We start from the raw sequence: 21,044 nt of genomic DNA on the forward strand, positions 1-21,044 counted from the left end.
AAGTACTGTCTATGAACTGTCCAAGCTAAGTTTTTTCCTGTTTAAGATTTTAAAACAAAAACATAACAGTGTCATCTATATCTAAATATATCATATATACAGACTGTTTCCTGTTTTTGTAGAAAAAAAAAAACAATGCACAAAAGAAAAATCCTCCTTTCACAGACTGAGATATCAAATATATGCTTAGAAATGCCTTTTTAGCAATGCAAAAATGTTAATGACAAAAAAAGTAATACATGACCTCCTAGATTATTTAAGGCACAGAGCCTCTTTTTGTTGAAATTATGAAACCCAAAATTCTATGCAAACCTTTAATTATTAAACTCAAAGTTTCCTATTATTGGTGATACTTTCAAAGGAATGATTCATTGTAACTGTACAGATGAATAAGCAAATACCTATCATTTGTTTTAATGGCACAGAATGAAAAAAAACATCTTAGCCTTGTTATCATGCCTTTAAAATTTGCATTTGCAAATGTGACTCAGGGTCACATTTGGCATTGTGTGTGAAATTCTGTACAATAATAAAGAAAAATGAATGTCAAGAAAAGAATAGTAATCCGTGATGACCTCTTCGAGCATTTTAGGCACTGCTCAAAGTCTTTGTGTAGAAACAGTGAAACCTAAATTGAAGGTCTTGAATTCGAGTCTACACAAACAATGAACATTTGCATAGATCTTATTACTGGCCATATTTCTTTGTAACTGTAGAGGTTACATACAGAGATAATTCAATGTTTCAGTTGTGTACAGCACAGCTAAACAGACTGATAGGAAGTGTCTATTTGAATAATGGGTGAGAAATGCAAAGAAGAGGCCCACAAACTTTGCTGCACTGTTGATGTGGGATCTTGGCCAGTGCTGTGGGGGAATTTCAGCGCTCCACATTCATCAAGAGCTTGTTCGGTTCTGGTGCTCGTGCTCCACTGTCCTTCTGTGCTCTTTGTTAAGCCTTCAAAAGCTTGATATCCATCATCACTTGGTGTGACGCTGCCATCATGGAGCAACAGAGAAGGATTAGGTGGATTTTTACAAGTGATGATATTATTCCCAATGAAATTTTCATCAGAATCAACATCATCTGAACGGTTCAAACAAACATCTGCATCATTTCCCTGGTTCACAACACTGTTGAAGCTCTGAAATCCATCTTCCAAAGCATCAATAGTGGGAAAGTTAAACTGGCTTTTGCTGATATCAGCGCTCATAGAGGAGTTTTCACAGCTAAAATCCTCCCTCTTGTCGGACTGACAGGAATGATCCCAACTCGGCTGCTCCAGGAATGAAGAATCATAAGTGGCCGATTCCAAATATGTCATGTTGCTGAAAACCAATGAGCCAGAGCAGTTGCCCGAATCTTGGTTTGCACGGTTGTTTTCACTTGAGGAACTGATACCAACACCCTTGACTATCATCGTAGTGCCCTGATTGCTGGGTGTGTTGCTGGTAAAAAGAAGGGATTTTAAATCCTCATCCAGGGCATGTTTGACATGTGATAAGACGTTGATCGGACTGCAATTCTCCTTGTCATTGTGGGAACTTTTCTCGTTGGTTGTATCTACTGATGACGCTGAGATCCTGTAGAGAGACAAACATGTTGAGGGATTATTAATCAGAATTAGTCTGTCATGCATTTATGAAGTTTTTGGGAAAACTTACAATTTCTTTTCCTCCTGAAAGTCCAGTTTTGGAATCTCTACATGGATTGTGGAGAAGTTCATAATGGAAGGAGGCAAAATATGACCCTATTAAACAAAAATGAAAACAAAAAACAAAACAAAGGGTTATTGAGCACATAGATAACTGTTTCAAGATAAAATAAATAGTTAACCAACAAATTGCATATCTTTCTCCCACCTTCTCTTCTCCAAAACTGGCATCTACTTTTGGCTTGGAGATCTTGTCCCACCATTTTTTCTTCATCCTGTAATGAGGAAGTAAAGTGTGTCAGAACTGAATTTGTCAAGGATTCACAAAGGAACAGCAAAAATGCAAAATGTAGAAATATGGTGAGACACAAAACAGAGATCTCACCTCAAAACGCAGATGAAGATAGCAGAAATGATGAGGACTAAACCAACACACAGAGGTGGAACCACCGTTCTGACTATATAATTTGGAGATGAGGCTGTGGAGCACATATAGATGGATCAGGATTATTAAAGAGCATTAACACACAAGCAGGAATGAATCTGAGATCCAAATAGATAGACTTACGGCTGGTGAACTCAACTGGTGCGCTCTGGTCACTCAGTATCTTGTGTTCGTTATAGTTTGTGCTCATTCTTGCTGTCAGAATGTAGTCGGTGTTTGGCTGGAGAATTCTGCCCACAATCTCAGAGAATCCCACTGAATTTGACAAGTTTGACACCTTTTTGGACATCTGTATGGACAATTTTTTTTATTATTATTTATTTTTCCAATTCATCTATATGTGAATATCTGTGAATATATTTCATATCATCTATATATCATATGTCATCTTCCTTACTGTTTCATCTTCTCCTTTAATCTTATAGCTCAGATGTATTTCCAAACTCTCTACAAAATTTCCTGTAGAATAACTTATGTACTTGTCATCCCAAGTTACATAAAAATTTCCATTTTCAGTCTTCTGCACTGATAAAACTGGAGTTTTCGGTTTGACTGAAGAAAATGAAAATCACATTTGTAAATGTGTCAGATAAGGCTGGATAACACTTTTTTTTTTATTTCAGAACATTCAAAAGTAATGGAAAAAGCCTAACAAGAACATATAGACAACAATTATACTCACTGAAATCACGTGTTGTGAAGTTTTTATTTAATAAAACGTTTGTTCCTTCCAGAAGTGTAGTAGTGAATATCTCAGAAGTAGAAAACCCTTGGACTTCAATTTTACATTCACAACTGGGACTGTGATGACTTCTCTCAAAGATGCATGTATATTCTTTTAACCTGCAATATAAGAGTTAATCATGTCAGTTGATTGCTAAATGAACAGTAATTACATTTTGTTATAGTTACAGATGAACTGAACAAACACTTACACATCTGCTTCATTACGTGTGATATTGAGTTTGTATCCAAAGCAACTTATGAGGCCGTCAGACTCGAAACTGCACTTCATTTCTGTCTCATAGTCATTGAAACACTTCAAGTCCTTCTCTGTGGGTTCTAGAGACATTTTAGAGATGGAAATAAAAGACGTGGTAAAATCACTATCACAAATGACCAAAGTAGAAGTTGTTTTGTTAAAGTAAAAGTTGTTTTGACAGTAAAACACTGCGTAAAAATATAAAAGAGTTACGTGTACATGACAAAAAATAATTTTAAAGTATTAAAGTAAAATTTAATAGAACTGGTATCATCTGAATCAGCATGTTCTTGTTTAATTTGTTATAAAACATCCACATCAGCTTGTCATCAATGTTTTAAATAAATGAATCAATCAATACTAAAAATACCATGTCTGAGCCGACGGGGAAAGCCACTAACATTATAAAGAAACAGAGCTAAACATTGACACAATTGTGAGACTAACACACACACAAAGCAGATAAACATGCGGATATTATTAATGTAACAAAGTCACATATATATAGCAAAGGCACATTTTTAACAAAACAAACATTTACCGTAACAAAGTGTTTGGCAGATGAGTGTGATGATGATCTGACAAAGAAGAAATGTGGAAAACATCCTGTACGTCCTATAAAAGCACAAATATAACCTCATACAACTTTAAACGATTATATATAGCCTATGCAACAAGATAAAATGTTAAAATATGATTCCTGACAAAATATAGTTTTCATACCTTTTGACTGTTCGTTGCCTCGCCCGTAAAGTAAAAATGAAATAAATCGATTTAACTAACCACGCTGTAGACAAATTAAACACATGGGTTCAGTCAGGAACGCACGAAAAGCCCAGACGAGTAGTTTAAACCGTGAAAAATAATGGTCTACCTCACACTTCCCTTTTTGCCAGTATAACAGGGAACTCGCCAGAAGGGCGTATCGAACTTTCCTGGAAATCACGCAGCAGTTCTGCTGCTCCACTTACTAATTCCCACACTGACGTGCGCGCGCTCACACTGATCTAGCACAGGGATAGGAAAGCACACAAGATGAATTCCACGGAAAACAAACAGAACACTGATCAGATATAAACAAGATTAGTCTTCGTTATAATGTGGTATTTATGACAGTTAAAGTGAAAGTAGTAAAGAAAAAGAAAAAGAATTTTATGTCTGTAAATTTGATTTTTTTTTTTTTTTTTTTTTTTATAAATCAGGGTCAAGGTAGACCAAGGAGTGGAGAATGTACAGATAGACCGAGGAAGTTTCATAACCGGAAAAAAGTGTCCATAATCAAAGGTAAAGTACAATTGTCTAAAAACTTTTAAAATAAAAAGAAGTTCAATTAAACTTCAGTAATCTGTAGGTAGCTTTTCAATGTCACTTAAAATATATTAACCTGACAATATATTAAACTGACAAAGAATGATAACAAAAAAGCTTGCACAACAACTCTTGCTGATATGAACAAGTGATTTATCTTTCATCCACATGAAGCAATTTTGGATTTAGAATCATAGTTACAACTATTTAATGGACACTTTTCACATTTCTGAAGTTCTCAGAACTGATAATTTTGGCTGGGTAAACATAGATACTGTTTAGTGGAAGTATAGACCTTATGCGCCAGAGAAACAAGTGCGCCGTCATCTTTATAATATTGTCTTTGAACTTCCGTTTTTGTTGTAGCTCTGTATATTGACTAGTGTGTAGCACAAATGTAAAAAGACATGATGTAATGTCATCCAAAGATGCACGACCATTTTGTGAAAGCTTTTTGACACATTAAAAACAGATCAAATACAGCGTGAACTACATTACACCAAGATATGAAAGCGTAACACAGGCTATTTTTTGAAAGAAATAGGTTTTTGATATTTTAACATTTTTTTCTCGTAAGACTGACATGCATGAGAAGATAATTGTGTTTTGTACATAAAGTTTAACTCACTTGCATCTGGTTCATTGATGCAGCCATGTCCAATAGTTTTACAACAGGCGTCCAATCACAACAGACTTCCGGAAAAACTGAATTGACCAATGACATTTGAGGTTACAATGAAATAAGTAAAGTCCCGCCCCAGGACTGTCAAAAATAAAAAGTGTTTGCGCGAGCAAAAATAGAATATCGAGCGCGAATGTGGGGAATGATGACGCGCGTGCTGCGAGGTCTTGATTTGTGCGCAGAGGAGATGTCATGCGCGCGGGTTTATGAGCTTGCGGGCTCCCGTTTTCTCGCGTGAAGATCTGTTAACCTCTCGAGGAAGTGATTTACTGTGCGCTCAGTTATTAATGGCATTAAAATGCCGCCATAGGAGTGTCTTAGCATAGCATTTGTCATGGTGTAGCCTCTTAAATATGGCAAGCCAAAGTATTCATAAACGCTTGGTCGGACGTCTGATTGCACACTGACGCGCCACGATGCGACCGCAAAGGGCACTTTCAATTTCGCGATCAAAAGGGCAGGGGCTCAACAAGTTTGTAAGGTCTAAACATGTATGGTTTTAAATTATTGTTTAACCACTATCGATACCAATACTACAGCCGCTCTAGCGCTCTCCTGATGGCCTGCCAAAATGGCGGAGTTTAGATTGCGTGACGTCAACCTCCGGACCTCTATAGCGCACAGAGACAATAGAGTACCTCAGGGATGTTGTGTTTTTGTAGGCAAAACCCGGAAGCGAGTTAGCATTTTAGGACTTCCGGTTCCATCGGCCTAAAGTCTATGGTTTTTTTTAAATGGGTTTTTGCTAAATCACCTGAAATAAGGTCTGTGGTAAACAAAGCCTCTAAATATTTTCACGTTTTGATCTATGACATAAAACACACCAGTTATAACCCGCTTGTGATTTTTTTAAACCTTTATTTTTTTTAAACCTTTATTTTTAAACCAGCAGTTGCTAACAAATTGCTAAAAGGGACTACTTCCTTTGGCAGGGACTTTAGACGTCATCATGACAAACAGGACATTTGGACAGCATTTCTCATGAAAAAGTGGATAAGTATTCATACACAGCGCAGATCATAATCAGCGAGCATGTTTTTAAATCAAGTTGTTTTTTAAATAAAGTTTGAGGAAGCTTGGTGGTGGTGACGTTGATCCGCGACCATGCTGTGCTGTAGTCCGTTTATAGCCTACTGTTAGCTTTTTATGTCTTTATTTACTCTTCAAAATGTATGAATGTTGTGTTAACTTGTAAAGATTATCTTGACAGACAAAACGTGTAAGTGCCATAACCCTTTGTTAAACACAGAGCTTATTTTTTGCAATTTTCCAAAAGTCTATGGGAAAAATGCATAGGCTTTCGATCGAGGGAACCCGTGTACTGCTAACTTCCGGGTTGGCCTACAAAAACACGTCATCCCTGAGGTACTCAACCGCGGTTTCATTGCGCGGTTTCTTGCAGCAGTACATATTCAAATTTATATCCAAATTAGGCTTTTAAAGTATTAACTGATTCATATTTGCTTCACAATTTACAAATGAAATTCCACAAATGCGAAAATCGTACCATTACATCCTGGGCAGGACTAACAGAAACTGACGAATCAAACCTTTCATTTTGACAAGCGTGTGAAATGCACCTATAGGGAGAGGGGAAACAAAACCGTCTGCAATTGACCATGAAAAACTGCATTTAATCATTCTTTTAACTAAATGAATAAAGTTATAGTGTGATGCGATGTTTATTATAATTAATATCGCAAATTAAATTATTTCATACGCCACTAATTTGGGGCACTGGAGTAGTTTTGACATGTCCTGACATTTGTGCTTTTTTCAGTTGCTTATAAACGTATTAAAATTGCGTATTAAATTAATTCATACATCTTTCTGGAAAATGACCAACTATTTATTGGGTGGGCCACAATTCAAAGTGGGTGGGCCTGCTTCGCCACTGAGCAGAGTAGTGAGTAGTGAGCACACACACACACACCTTCAAACCGTGATACACACCCGGAGCAGTGGGCAGCCATTATGCTTTGGCGGCCAGGGAGCATCTCAGTTATTTCCTGCCAGTGCTGGAATCGAACCAGCAACCTGACTGATTTATGAGGTAGTCATAGGAAATTATTATGCAAGACTCACAAAAAGGAAGTGCAAAATGAGACTGCATTTCAGAGAAATACGCAAGTTCTCATTCCTGTACTAAGTCTCATTTCAGTTTCAAAATGTCGAAATTGACTGTTAATAACTCGGTCTGAAACTAAAGTGATTATATAATTTATTTTTACATCTCTGTAACAAAGTTTCAGGAGAGCAGACATAGGTTTATTTTTTAAATAAAAAAAATAAAAATAATAATAATAATAATTGTATGTAGCAGCCATATCACCCTGTAACCAAAGACTGGTTGCCCACTGAAGCTAAGCAGGGCTGAGCCTGGTTAGTACCTGGATGGGAGACCTTCTGGGAAAACTAGGTTGCTGCTGGAAGAGGTGTTAGTGAGGCCAGCAGGGGGTGCTCACCCTGTGGTCTGTGTGGGTCCTAACGCCCCAGTATAGTGATAGGGGCACACTATACAGTCATAAAGCACCGTCCTTCGGATGAGACGTTAAACTGAGGTCCTGACTCTCTGTGGTCTTTAAAAATCCCACATCCCGGAAGTCTTTCCATCATGGCCTCCTAATCATCCCCATATACTGATTAGCTTCATAACTCTGTCTCCTTTCCACCAATAAGCTGGTGTGTGGTGGGCGCTCTGGCGCAATATGGTTGCCGTCGCATCATCCAGGTGGATGCTGCACACAGGTGGTGGTTGAGGAGATTCCCCCTTCCATATGTAAAGCGCTTTAAGTACCCAGAAAAGCGCTATATACATGTAAGGAATTATGTAAGTGATTACAGGAAAAAAAGGTAACTTCCAACGCTGTCAGCCCCCTCAATCCGCGCGCTCACGCGCAATAGTGACGCCTTGTGTTTGGAAACGGTATGGAATTATTTTGCAATAATATACAAAGGCCATACTATGTGAATAGAGTTACTTTGTTAGGCACGAGATTAACCCTCTGGGGTCTGAGGCTAATTTGGGGCCCTGGAGTAGTTTTGACATGCCCTGACATTTGTGCTTTTTTTTTTTTTTTTCAGTTGCTTATAAATATATTAATGACAAACACTGTATTCAGCAGAAACTAGGCTACAATAATATGTGAGCAAATAAATAATAATAATAATAAAAAAAATGAGTCACTGTAATAAGGCCTCAAAAGACAAACTAAATATTTTTTTCACAAGACTTTTGGGAACTGTGTATTTTAGTCTAGAGTTTTTGCTTCACAATGATGTAAAAAATAATTCTGCCTACTCGGACACGTAAAATAATGTATTGATTTTAAATTTCTAAGACAATACAACATGGCATTCAAGCAATATCAGCAAACACAAAACAAACATAGTTGTGTTTGCTGGGAATGCCTTGTATATGGGTTTTGATATAATCAGTTTAAAAAAGTAGGCCTACTGTGACGGGTCTCCCGTTACTCCTGCTGTTGTTGACCGGTGGGTGTGGCTGGGAGACTCATCGCAATAATCTGTACCTACCTGTTCAGGCTAATTGAGAAAACGATTGGTACCTGTTTTGTCCTTTATTAAATGGAAGCGTACGAGAGTGCGGGGAAGCTTGTATCATTATGAGGGTGTTGTGAGTTGTTTGCTTCCGTTTAGCTTGTTTGGTTTTTGTTCTTTGTTCTTATTTATTTTGCCTTTGTTGTTACTTTGAATTTGGTTCTGTCTGATATTTTTAACATCATGTGTCAGACAGAAATTGGAGTTATTTTTGTAAGCAATTTTTTTTCTGTTTTATATATTTTTCTATTTATGTTAATAAACAGTCTTTTTTTACCCTTACCAACCTACTAGTCCTCCTCTTATTTGTCGCGGCTTTGAGCCGGTCGTGACACTTCCAACCAGGTACTTTATAGCTAATGACTTAACTTTATGATGACAAAACATATTTGTGCTTTGCCTTTTATCTGTTTCTGTTTTAGATCATACTAAGCCTCTTATTCCATATGTTCAAGGAGTTTATGCCACCTTCTGATTAGTAGGGACAGAATAAGGAACACTCAAAATATTTGTACTGTACCACACAGTGAGTGTCATTTGAGTATCTGCAGTTAAGTATGTGACAAACATAAATGAAGAAAAAAGCCAAAATATTAAATGTAATGGTTGTATATTTACTGAGTAATCCAATATTTTGTAGAGGAGGGTCAGAATTACAATTTTCACCTGAGATTTGGAGTCAGATTGCAGGGGGGTAAAATGACTTTAGAACAACATCATTATTTTATTTTTACACAGAGATTGGTAGGCCTGTTAGTTTAATCTGTTGACACAGCAATCTTTGTTGCATTATATAACAGTTCAAAAATCACTTCTTGTGTTTTTTGCATTTCTGTAACTCATATTACAGATATCCTTATATCCTTTTAGATTTTAATTCTTAACAAACTTTTCTTTTCTTAATTTAAGGCCCAATATGGTTAATTTCCAGAGATCAGGATCTCAATGCGCCTCCATGAGAAAATTTGTACACATTTTCAATGGTTGCATTTTTCTGTTTTTTTTTTTTTTTCTGTTTATTTCTCTGTTTTTTTCTATCAACACAATTGAACATTCCTGTCTGAGGGCCATAAATAGTATTTTTCCAAAGTTTGTGTGTCTGTAATTCTAAAAGTATTAAAGTCTCAATATCAATATAACTTTTCTTTTGTAATCTTCAAAGGCCCTATAAAATGGTTAAATCCCATAGATATAATGTGGCTCTTTTGTTCAAAACTAGTCAAGTCCATTCTATTAAAACAGTCAGTTTTGATGCACAGGATCCTATTTTAGTTGCCTTTCTTCTAGAAGATCATCTGTTTAATATAATTTCATCTGAAAATAGTTTTTTTTTTTTTCATCACTTGCCATGTGTGAACAGTCTCAGTGCACTTTTCCACTATTCCAATCAATGTTCCACTTCTTTGTGAATATTGTTTTAAATGTGTATTGACATATTTCAAAGATGATTTTCAGGGTTAAAATAAATTTAAAAAAATATCATTGCAAAATCAATTCCTATAGCACACAGATTTCGTTTTACACTTTGAATGCACCTTATACTGTTATAGTTTAATTTAAACAAACAACATGTCCTTATTGTCATGCATACAATTTTTGTCAAATATTAGGCTATGAAAGGTTCTTTACACAAAACTGTAAAGTTGCTTTTATATTTCAGAAAGGAACAGGATACAAAACATATTGTAAATTAACCAAGTCACATTTTATTTTATAGGCTTATTAAAATCTACAGTTGTCAATTGTCACGAAAGTATTATGATTGATATTAATTTAATATATATTTGATGGGTGGTAATATTATATTAAAAGAATATGTAAGTAAATTCCGTCATTATACTCAAGTGTTGTCTGTCATGTCTGATGATTTGCAGGTCATCCCAAGTTAACGAATTGTCCCTGATAAGTATGTAAGATTCAGTGTACACTGCGTAGGAACCCAAGCCACGTGATCGGAAGTATTGTTTCTAGTGGGAATGCGCGAATGTTGCACAAATTGACAGCTCGGCGGCACAACTTTGAAAACAGGTATAGTGAGGTGCAGATCAGCACTCTACAACAACAACTTTTTATTGTAAATCTGTCTCAGTCAGACTACGATGTCGGTGTTTGAATGCTTGGACAAACGCACAATTGATTTGATGTAGCATGTCGCATTGAGGATGTCATGCAACTTCGTGGCTTTTTTTGTAACTTGACATTGGTGTTGTAATACAACCGCAAGTTTGCATGTCAACACAATACCTATCCCTAAAGATGCTGCAACACAACCACAGCCACAAGCTTCTCAAAGACAGAGAGCAATGGAGAGCTGGTGGTGTAGATGCCATCAGTGCCAAGCGATGCCTACTGAGCAGTAGAGCATGTGCTGCATTGATTGTGATATTGTCATGCCACAGCTTGAAAGTTTGCATAATTCAGATGAGACGACACATGTATCTCGCATCACCACACATGCGTCAGAGACTGATACGGAATAGAGGAAATTGTTGAATAAAGTTTTTTTTGCGCACAAAAAGTATTCTCGTTGCTTCATAACATTAAGGTTGAACCACTGTAGTCACATGGACTGTTTTAAATATGTCTTTACGACCTTTCTGGGCATCTAAAATTGTGAATTAATTGCTGTCAATGGAGGCCTCAGTGAGCCATCGGATTTCATCAAAAATATCTTAATTTGTGTTCTGAAGATAAATGAAGGTCTTACGGGTGTGGAATGACATGAGGGTGATTAATTAAAGGGATAGTTCACCAAAAATGAAAATTATCCCATGATTTACTCACCCTCAAGTCATCCTCGGTGTATATGACATTCTTCTTTCAGACGAATACAATTGGAGTTATATTAAATAATGTCCAGGCTAATCCATGCTTTATAATGGGAGTGGATGGTGGCCCAAATTCTAAAGACAGAAAAAATGCACCTATCCATTATAAAAGAAGTCCACACGGCACCGGGGGGGTTAATAAAGGTCTTCTGAAGCGAAGGGATGCGCTTGTGTAAGAAAAATATCCATATTTAAAACTTTATAAACTGTAATCTCTAGCTTCCGCTAACCGTCATACGTGCGTTCACGAGAGAGTGGCGTCCCAGCTTATGACATAAGACGCAAGCGCAGTGTGAGCTCCGGTGATAATATGCTAGTCTTGCGAAAACCAAGTTGTGTACAGCAAAGGAAATCCACGCGAATTGTTCGAGCTATACTCTACATTTTATTAGAGTTAAAATGGTGATTTCTTGTGAATATCCAGGTTGCTTCAACAAAGCTAAAGTCTTGTGATTATGTGCGCTGACATCAAAGGGAGATGCACCATTTCACAAATTCCCTGTAAAGGATCCTGAACGATTGAAGCTCTGGCTGCTCGCTATTCGCCTGAATGTAAATACAAAAAAATTATATAAACGCGTGCTGTGCAGTCAACATTTCCGCTCCGAGGATTACAAGGTGAAAGAGTGGAAAAGAGTGGAAGTACAAGACGAGTTCTGAAATCGTCAGCTGTGCCTATGCCCGTGCTGTTGTTTCAGCCAAACGAGGTATATTGTCAAGAAATACTGCAACATGATTGCTATATGAAGTTTTAAAGTAATCGCTCATATAACTGTTGTAAAGTTTTTTTTAATTATTGTTATTTTTTAATCTCTACATGCAATTTAACATTTAAAACTAGCACAACTCGGTATGCCACCAACCTGACTGTAAAACAAATGCATAGAGTGAATACAGCTAGCCCACACCTATAACAACAAAATATTTACACACACACAAAAAATACTTACTCCACAGACTGTGTACCACCAGATCCTTCAGGCCTTGGTCAACGCCTCCAGTTCATACGAGGTAGGGAGAATACTATTTCGAGTACACTTTGGCTCAACAAATGCAGAAAGCCTTAATATTGTGTTACACAGCAGCGCTCAGTCCTCTCACCGGCAGCATCAAAAACTTCTAAAGGTGGCATTCCATTCGCCCATTAGTGGCAGCAAACACTCTCAACCTCTGTTGGTATTCACATATCCCGCATGAGCACCACCACGGCGGCGCGTTACGCTGCATTCACACGGGGCGTCGGCGTGAGACTGAGTCTCTTCTTGGCTTGTATCGAAATCCTCTGTCATTTTTCTTTATAAATCCTAGTTTTGTACTTTACATGACCGGTATCTTGTTTTGCTCTCTCCTCTGAGCTTCCATTTCGTCACCGGAGCTCACACCGCGTCTGCGACGGTGGGCCGAAGGTGGAAATGCAGCGTGATTTTGGGCTCGATGCTACAAGTCCGAGGCTATTAGCCTAGCCTGGACTGCTGAAAGCCCTGGCTCGCACTGGCCCGACAGTGGAAAAGCGCCTAATATCGCCAAAGAAGTGTGTTTTTGGTTGTGAGGGAAAGATAACCTTGCTTCCCAAAGAACTCAGCGTTAAGTGGAGCTGAGAGTTTTGTGCTCACGTATTACATTGATGCGCTCTCGATATTTGTTTAAAATAACCATAGAAACTGATAGTTTCAATCACTTTTTTATTGGTTAAAATGAATAGAGAATATCTCGTGTTTTTCCGAGGCTGCTCGAGCCCTCAGGATCGGTGCTTATGGTTTCATAAACAAGGCCCAGTTCTACGCTGGATTTACAGATCATTTGAAACTGAAAGATGGAGCGGTCACAGCGGTAATGATCCCGGTCATGAGTCAGAACAGCAGGCAGTGCGTAAAACTGCTTCAAATGTCTGTTTTGTTGGCAACATGCGCCTAAGTGCATGTAATGTAAACAACATGAACGTAGTGAATTCATAAATTCATTATTCATCATTCGCTATATGCTATATTCATTATAGTGATTCAAAAGTTATCCAGGGATAATGCGATGGTGTATTGTGTGTGTTTAAATACATTTGTTTAGCTGACCATTGATAGCTTGCAGACGATCGCTACACAAAAGCTGCGCGTGCTTGTGACTCTTTAGCTCCGCTCACACGGCACGCCTCCAGGCGCTCGGCTGTTTTCGGAAAGACTCGGTACAGCGTATGTATCTTTTATAAGTATGATAAAACTAAAGAGTTTTTGGAGATATGAAGGATGCACTACTACTCTGTAGGTACTCAAGATTAACATGAGATTGGCAGAAACTGTGTGTGTACCCCCCCCCCCTTTAAACAAAAATGAAAAAAAAAAAAGGGTTATTGAGCATATAGATAACTATTTCAAGATAAAATAAATAGTTAAGCAACAAACTGCATTTCTTACTTTCAACTTCTCTTCTCCAAAACTGGCATCTACTTTTGGCTTGGAGATCCCTTATGGAAAGAAAATATATTTCCCTATATATGAATGATCAATATATTACATGATTTAACAGTATATTTGAAAACATTCAGAAAAATATATTGTGTAAATATATTACAATATATTGAATAATACATAAGGAATTGCCGCTTTTCATATATTGAAAAATATGTGATAATGTATTTACTAATATATCATAATGTATATAATTTTATATTCAGTAATATACTTTATAATATATAGATTTATATGTGTTCAGATATGGTACTGCATGCATAATATATTGCAGATATATTTACTCATGCAGTATAAACACATATGGTAAAATATATTATGTAACACATTACTTATATTGTATTTATATATATTATTTACATTTTAAATGTTTCATATTTTCAAGTTAGTTAACAAAAGCACACCTGCATGTATTAAAGTTTCTACCGAAGAGACTATCACTGTGCTATAGCGTGCACATCCATTACTTTTTAAATAAAGTTATTATAGTGTTAATGGTGTTCAGCCAATCATAAACCTAACCTCAGGCTCTACTCTTCAGCACAGTGGTAACCCCAAAAACTCACACATACCAGAAAAACTTTTAAATTCCAAAATAATACAACTTTAAACACTAACAGATCTCCCCCTATATCAATATTGAGCAAAACACAAGAAATAGCACTTCATTTTAACATTTACTCTCCTTTAACAGTCAGAAGCAAAGCATGCTGGGAACTAGAAGTCTGTCGTAACCACTGATTGTAACTCTTTCCATGAATGTGTGTATATACGTGTGTACAATACATTCACATTTATATGGGAACAAGTATGTGCAATATATGTACACAATAAAGGATAAAACTTTATGAATGTTATGCTATTTTTGTCTTCATTTATAAATATTTTATATGTATCAATATATAGCCATACATGGTCAATGCATATATTGAAAAATATAAGCACAAGTTTCCCATATATGGAAATGTATTATGTAATATATCGCATTATATTTTGCAGTATTTTCCCATATATTGTTGTTCCGTAAGGGATCTTGTCCCACCATTTTGTCTTCATCCTGTAATGAGGAAGTAAAGTGTGTCAGAACTGAATTTGTCAAGGATTCACAAAGGAACAGGAAAAATGCGAAATGCAGAATGATGGCGAGACACAAAACAGAGATCTCACTTCAAAACGCAGATGAAGATAGCAGAAATGATGAGGACTAAACCAACACACAGAGGTGGAACCACCTGTAGGGGATCAGTTTAGGACCCTTGACCAGATAGGTCGAATGAAAGACCAGGAGTCAGAAGTGCAATCAATTGAAGAAATTTTACTGAAGAATAGTTTGCAGTTTCATCAGCAGAAGCCAGCTTCAAGTCTCACACGGAGTTCTTAGGCCGCTCTGCGTACATTTTCACAGCAATTATACTCTAACAGAGTCTACTAACTACGTCATTACTAAGGTAAAAATGATTCTGATTGGCTAAGAAAACTAGACAAGATTAGGAATCTTCCACACATGGACAGATAGTGAGATGTGTATCTCCATTCATCAAGATGCTGATGAGGGGACCCTGGATTTAGGTACTGGACTTCCTTTTGGGTCATGACTTGGCGTCTTCAGGTCTCCAGCCAAAATGCCAGTTGTCAGGACCTGCATAGAACACTAGCGCACATACACAGATATACAGGATTCACAGCTCTTCAAGGTTGAAGATGGCTATAACCAGGAACTATAACTATAAACAGGAAAGTTTCTCAAAACATACTGATAACATGTTCTAGTTCTGATGAGAAGTACATACAGTATTCATCTTTATTCTTTAGAGAAATACAGAAAGACAGGGTAACACTCTGAAATGAGGGAAAGTCACGTAGTCGAGGAGCTGTTGTGACCTTTGTGACCCTAGCTGTCCAGGGAGCTAGAAAAACAGATCTATAGCTGGACACATGTTAAGAGTGTCTCCAAACAGATGGACATAGAACACAGACATCAGAAAATCATCTAAAAAGGACATTTTAACAGCCACATAATCATATGGTTGCATATGAAAGAAATCATTCAAATCATTTAATAATTAAAGAGGTTAAAAATATTGATTATCACTTGTATTATCATCACTCATGTCAATCACTCAAAAAAGGATATATATATATGTTTGAAGAGACGAGGGATTTTGATTATATCCCTTAACACCGTTCTGACTATATCATTTGGAGATGAGGCTGTGGAGCACATATAGATGGATCAGGATTATTAAAGAGCATTAACACACAAGCAGGAATGACTCTGAGAACCAAACAGATAGACTTACGGCTGGTGAACTCAACTGGTGCGCTCTGGTCACTCAGTATCTTGTGTTCATTATAGTTTGTGCTCATTCTTGCTGTCAGAATGTAGTCGGTGTTTGGCTGGAGAATTGTGCCCACAATCTCAAAGAATCCCACTGAATTTGACACCTTTTTGGAGAACTGTATGGACAATTTTTATTATTATTTATTTTTACAATTCATCTATATGTGAATATCTGTGAATATATTTCATATCATCTATATATCATGTCATCTTCCTTACTGTTTCATCTTCTCCTTTAATCCTATAGCTCAGATGTATTTCCAAACTCTCTACAAAATGTCCTGTAGAATAACTTGTGTACTTGTCATCCCAAGTTACATTAAAATTTCCATTTTCAGTCTTCTGCACTGATAAAACTGGAGTTTTCGGTTTGACTGCAGAAAATGAAAATCACATTTGTAAATGTGTCAGATAAGGCTGGATAACACTTTTTTTAATTTCAGAACATTCAAAAGTAATGGAAAAAGCCTAACAAGAACATATAGACAACAATTATACTCACTGAAATCATGTGTTGTGAAGTTTTCATTTAATAAAATGTTTGTTCCTTCCAGAAGTGTAGTAGTGAATATCTCAGAAGTAGAAAACCCTTGGACTTCAATTTTACATTCACAACTGGGACTGTGATGACTTCTCTCAAAGATGCATGTATATTCTTTTAACCTGCAATATAAGAGTTAATCATGTCAGTTGATTGCTAAATGAACAGTAATTACATTTTGTTATAGTTACAGATGAACTGAACAAACACTTACACATCTGCTTCATTACGTGTGATACTGAGTTTGTATCCAGAGCAACTTATGAGGCCGTCAGACTCGAAACTGCACTTCATTTCTCTCTCATAGTCATTGAAACACTTCAAGTCCTTCTCTGTGGGTTCTAGAGAGATTTTAGAGATGGGAATAAAAGACGGGGTGAAATCACTATCACAAATGACCAAAGTAGAAGTTGTTTTGTTAAAGTAAAAGTTGTTTTGACAGTAAAACACTGCGTAAAAATATAAAAGAGTTACGTGCACTGTAAAAAATTAATGTGATTTTAACAGTGAAATATTGTAAAAACGCTATGGAAAAAAATTGTAAATAGGTTAACAGTAAGTTCCAGTACTATATACAGGGAAAAACTGTAAAAGCTCTTACCAGACATTTTATGTAATTTTCACAGTAAAATGCTGTAAATTTTTACAATTTTTAGAAGTAAAAAAGAACAAATCAATTTATAATTTACAGTCAAAAACTGTAAACTGATATTCCCACAATTCCCTGTGTGACACTCCACATTCGAAAGTATTTTGTTTAAAAAACAATTTCTTAATAGTTTTTGTTATCAGTTATGTACATTAGGGTTTTATGTTACTTCTTCTGTTGTTTAATGAATGTTTATTGCATTATGTAAGTGCTGCGGGTTACCATGATGGTGTTTTGCGTTTGCGTGAATGACTCTTTGCACCCTCTTTACATTAGTATATACTTCAGCCAGTGGAAAAGCTACTTGTGATAAACTCTGATTCTTCATGTGGCTTTCTCTTTTACCACCTGCATTATTATGGTGGTTGTCAGTATATGTTAAAGATACAAAACAGATTTTAGTAGTAGTGTGCATTGTTGAATTTACTTGTTTACATTCAAATTTTCTTGTTTGTAAATTACAGTTTTATACTGTAAAATTGACAGTTTGTTCTGTAAATGTGTTTACAGTTTTTCTGTATTTTTTACAAAATTATTCTGGCAACCACAGCTGCCAAAATTATTTTGTAAAAACTATGGAATATTTTTTATAGTGTGTACATGACAAAAAATAATTGTAAGTATTAAAGTAAAATTTAATAGAACTGGTGTCATCCGAATCAGCATGTTCTTGTTTAATTTGTTGTAAAACATCCACATCAACTTGTCATCAATATGTTTTAAATAAATGAATCAATCAATACTAAAAATACCATGTCTGAGCCGACGGGGAAAGCCACTAACATTATAAAGAAACAGAGCTAAACATTGACACAATTGTGAGACCAACACACACACACACACACACACACACACACACACACACACACACACAGAGCAAAGCAGATAAACATGGGGATATTATTAAAGTAACAAAGTCACATACAGAGCAAAGGCACATTCTTAACAAAACAAACATTTACCGTAACAAAGTGTTTGGCAGATGAGTGTGATGATGATCTGACAAAGAAGAAATGTGGAAAACATCCTGTACATCCTATAAAAGCACAAATATAATCTCATACATCTTTAAACGATTACATATAGCCTATGTCACAAGATAAAATGTCAAAATATAATTCCTGACAAAACATAGTTTTCATACCTTTTGACTGTAACTGTCTGACAGTTCGTTGCCTCGTCCGCAAAGTAAAAATGAAATAAATCGATTTAACTAACCACGCTGTAGACAAATTAAACACATGGGTTCAGTCACGAGTAGTTTAAACCGTGAAAAATAATGGTCTACCTCATGTTTCCCTATTTGCCAGTATAACAGGGAACTCGCCAAAAGGGCGTATCGAACTTTCCTGGAAATCACGCAGCAGTTCTGCTGCTCCACTGACTAATTCCCACACTGCGCGTGTTCCTGACGGGCGCGCGCTCACACTGATCTAACCTCTAGCACAGGGATAGGGAAAGGTCCGTGTTTGTGTGTATCTTTTGGCCATTCGTTTTTTCATTTAATATTGAAATCGGAAAATGAAAAAACGGCACCTTTTTCGTTTTTCATTTTTTTTTTTCAAACAAAATGAAAAACAAGAATTCGGCTTGATTTTTCGTTCAGGTGTAGAATATGAATAAACAACTTGAATATTTGATCTCAACCAAAGACTATAGAATAACACAAGACGCGTCACTCGTATTATTATAAATGGGTGATTTCAAATATGAAATTTAATTGAAAGCTTGGCAAAAAGCTTTGGAGAATTTGATGTTTCCCCATTCAAAGAGATAGGAGCTGCACTTGCATGCCGGTCCGTTGATGAGAAAGAGATAGAGATTAAGATTAAGATTAAATGTAAATTTAAAAGAGATTATATGTAGTTGCAAAAAACGTTGCAATCCATCGCAGCGAAGGACTATTATTCTGCTGCGCTGAACTGCGGAAGAACCGATGACGGCACCGTTTAATGTTTGGTTGACCAATCAGCGGAAAGAGGTGTTTCATTCCCGCCCACATGTAGGAACGAACATTCCCGCCCACTGAACGAAAAACGAAAAATCAAGCCGAATTCTTGTTTTTCGTTTAGTTTGAAAAAAATGAAAAACGAAAAAGGTGCCGTTTTTTCATTTTCCGATTTCAATATTAAATCAAAAAACGAATGACCAAAAGATACATGGACCAGGTCAATACGCGCTCTGAAACACTGATTCGAAACAAAAGATTCTTAGAAGTGTCGAAGCTTCTTGAAACAGTGTTTCGAAAACGCCCATCAGTGGGAAGTTCTAGAGTGCCACGCTAGCACCTTAATTATTAGTCAACTTAATTGTTAATTTAGATAAATAGTATCTTTGTGTCTATTCGGGATCCATATTGAATAACCTGCTCCCATTTTTGCCCCAAATTTCTAGGAAACCTATGGCCTGTTTTGCTTGACTGCTCCAGGAGGCCTACAGTTGAAAATGATTCTAGACAGTAGGTCTGTTCAAGCCCTCCAAGTTAGTATTTACGAGGTGGGTTATATATGTTGCATTTAAGGCATGATTGACAGATAAAACTTATTATACTGTCACTGTTGGTAGCAAATCCTGATTGCAACTCCTAACAGCCAAGGTTGTTTTCAGTATGTATGCAACGTGTTTAATCCATTTGATCAGTATCTATTTTTTTTTTTTTTTTGTAAGAGGAACTATCATTTATTTATCTGCGGCCTGTTTCCCATATGTGAAATGGGTATCTCAGTCATGACCATTTGTTAACCCGGTGTTGTATTATGTAAAATACAAAAATCTACTAAATAATTCATTCGTAGTTACAGATATGCTTTCATGAGGTGCACTCAACCGGCGACCTCCCGCGGTCTCTCTTGAAGCCAACACCGAAGTGACTTAAACTGCAATTCATCAACTGACCCACTAGAGACAGGCTCCAAAAGAGTCAAATCTGTATCTTCCCCATGTTAAAATGCCTAACTTTACAGCAGAAAAAATGTGTTTACAGCCTGGTACAAAAAGTGGTTTTGGTCTATACAGCTAATATTTCCCTTCATGACAACTGTGTGGAGGGTTAATTTTTTTTATAACTCATCCGTTTCAATTATGTTAAGCCTTAAAGTTCTGCATAATTAAGGGGGTGGCTACTTGAGTGACAGGTGGATTTCCGATGCTGTCACTACTAGCCATTTGTCTGTTGTCTGTGAGCCCTCACGTCACCTCAGCTAAATCCAGCCACTGAACTTGGCATCTCTGCCGTGTTTGTGCTTTTTTTCATGTTTTTTTTTCATACAATTATCAAATAATATGGCTTGCTGTGCGGTTATATGGCCGAGACAGATGTGCATCAGTGTAGATGTGCACACATGCGGAAGATAAACAGAACACACGTTGTTGGCTGTCTTGGCATTGGCTAAAAGTTTTGTCCGTCAGATTTACTACAATGACAATGGCTGGAGAATATGCCTCACAAAATCCGACAGCACTGCTTGGATATTATAACTTAAACTGCTGCACTATATTATACTTTGGACGTGGGCTCATTCGTTTGTGAGAGTCCAACGATCGTATACAGTTTTACAACATAAACGCTGCTCAGATTGCATAATTTCTTGATCG

General features: G+C 36.7%; 1 protein-coding gene across 18 annotated transcripts in view; it reads right to left on the reverse strand.

Moving 5' to 3' along the window:
- LOC127509187 (uncharacterized) overlaps positions 1–18,853 on the reverse strand; it is a 71,410-nt gene extending 52,557 nt beyond the window's left edge. The window contains exons 1-10 of one of the 18 annotated variants that reach the window (XM_051887728.1): positions 18,595–18,852; positions 18,413–18,486; positions 3,035–3,161; positions 2,782–2,942; positions 2,497–2,651; positions 2,223–2,388; positions 2,040–2,133; positions 1,863–1,929; positions 1,665–1,750; positions 301–1,583 (exon numbers count right to left, since the gene is read on the reverse strand). In XM_051887728.1, coding sequence (XP_051743688.1) covers positions 764–1,583; positions 1,665–1,750; positions 1,863–1,929; positions 2,040–2,133; positions 2,223–2,388; positions 2,497–2,651; positions 2,782–2,942; positions 3,035–3,161; positions 18,413–18,485 — 1,749 coding nt within the window. In that variant the 5' untranslated portion in view covers position 18,486; positions 18,595–18,852 and the 3' untranslated portion in view covers positions 301–763. Of the gene's footprint in view, positions 1–300; positions 1,584–1,664; positions 1,751–1,862; positions 1,930–2,039; positions 2,134–2,222; positions 2,389–2,496; positions 2,652–2,781; positions 2,943–3,034; positions 3,162–3,622; positions 3,697–3,804; positions 4,046–15,214; positions 16,131–16,219; positions 16,377–16,479; positions 16,635–16,762; positions 16,924–17,015; positions 17,143–18,412; positions 18,487–18,594 lie in introns of those variants that run through there. The other 17 variants (XM_051887729.1, XM_051887731.1, XM_051887730.1 and 14 more) reach the window with 17 other exon arrangements.
- Between the last annotated feature and the right edge of the window lie 2,191 nt (positions 18,854–21,044).

Source organism: Ctenopharyngodon idella, chromosome 3, assembly GCF_019924925.1.
Source record: "Ctenopharyngodon idella isolate HZGC_01 chromosome 3, HZGC01, whole genome shotgun sequence".
In the NCBI taxonomy this organism is placed as follows: Eukaryota; Metazoa; Chordata; class Actinopteri; order Cypriniformes; family Xenocyprididae; genus Ctenopharyngodon; species Ctenopharyngodon idella.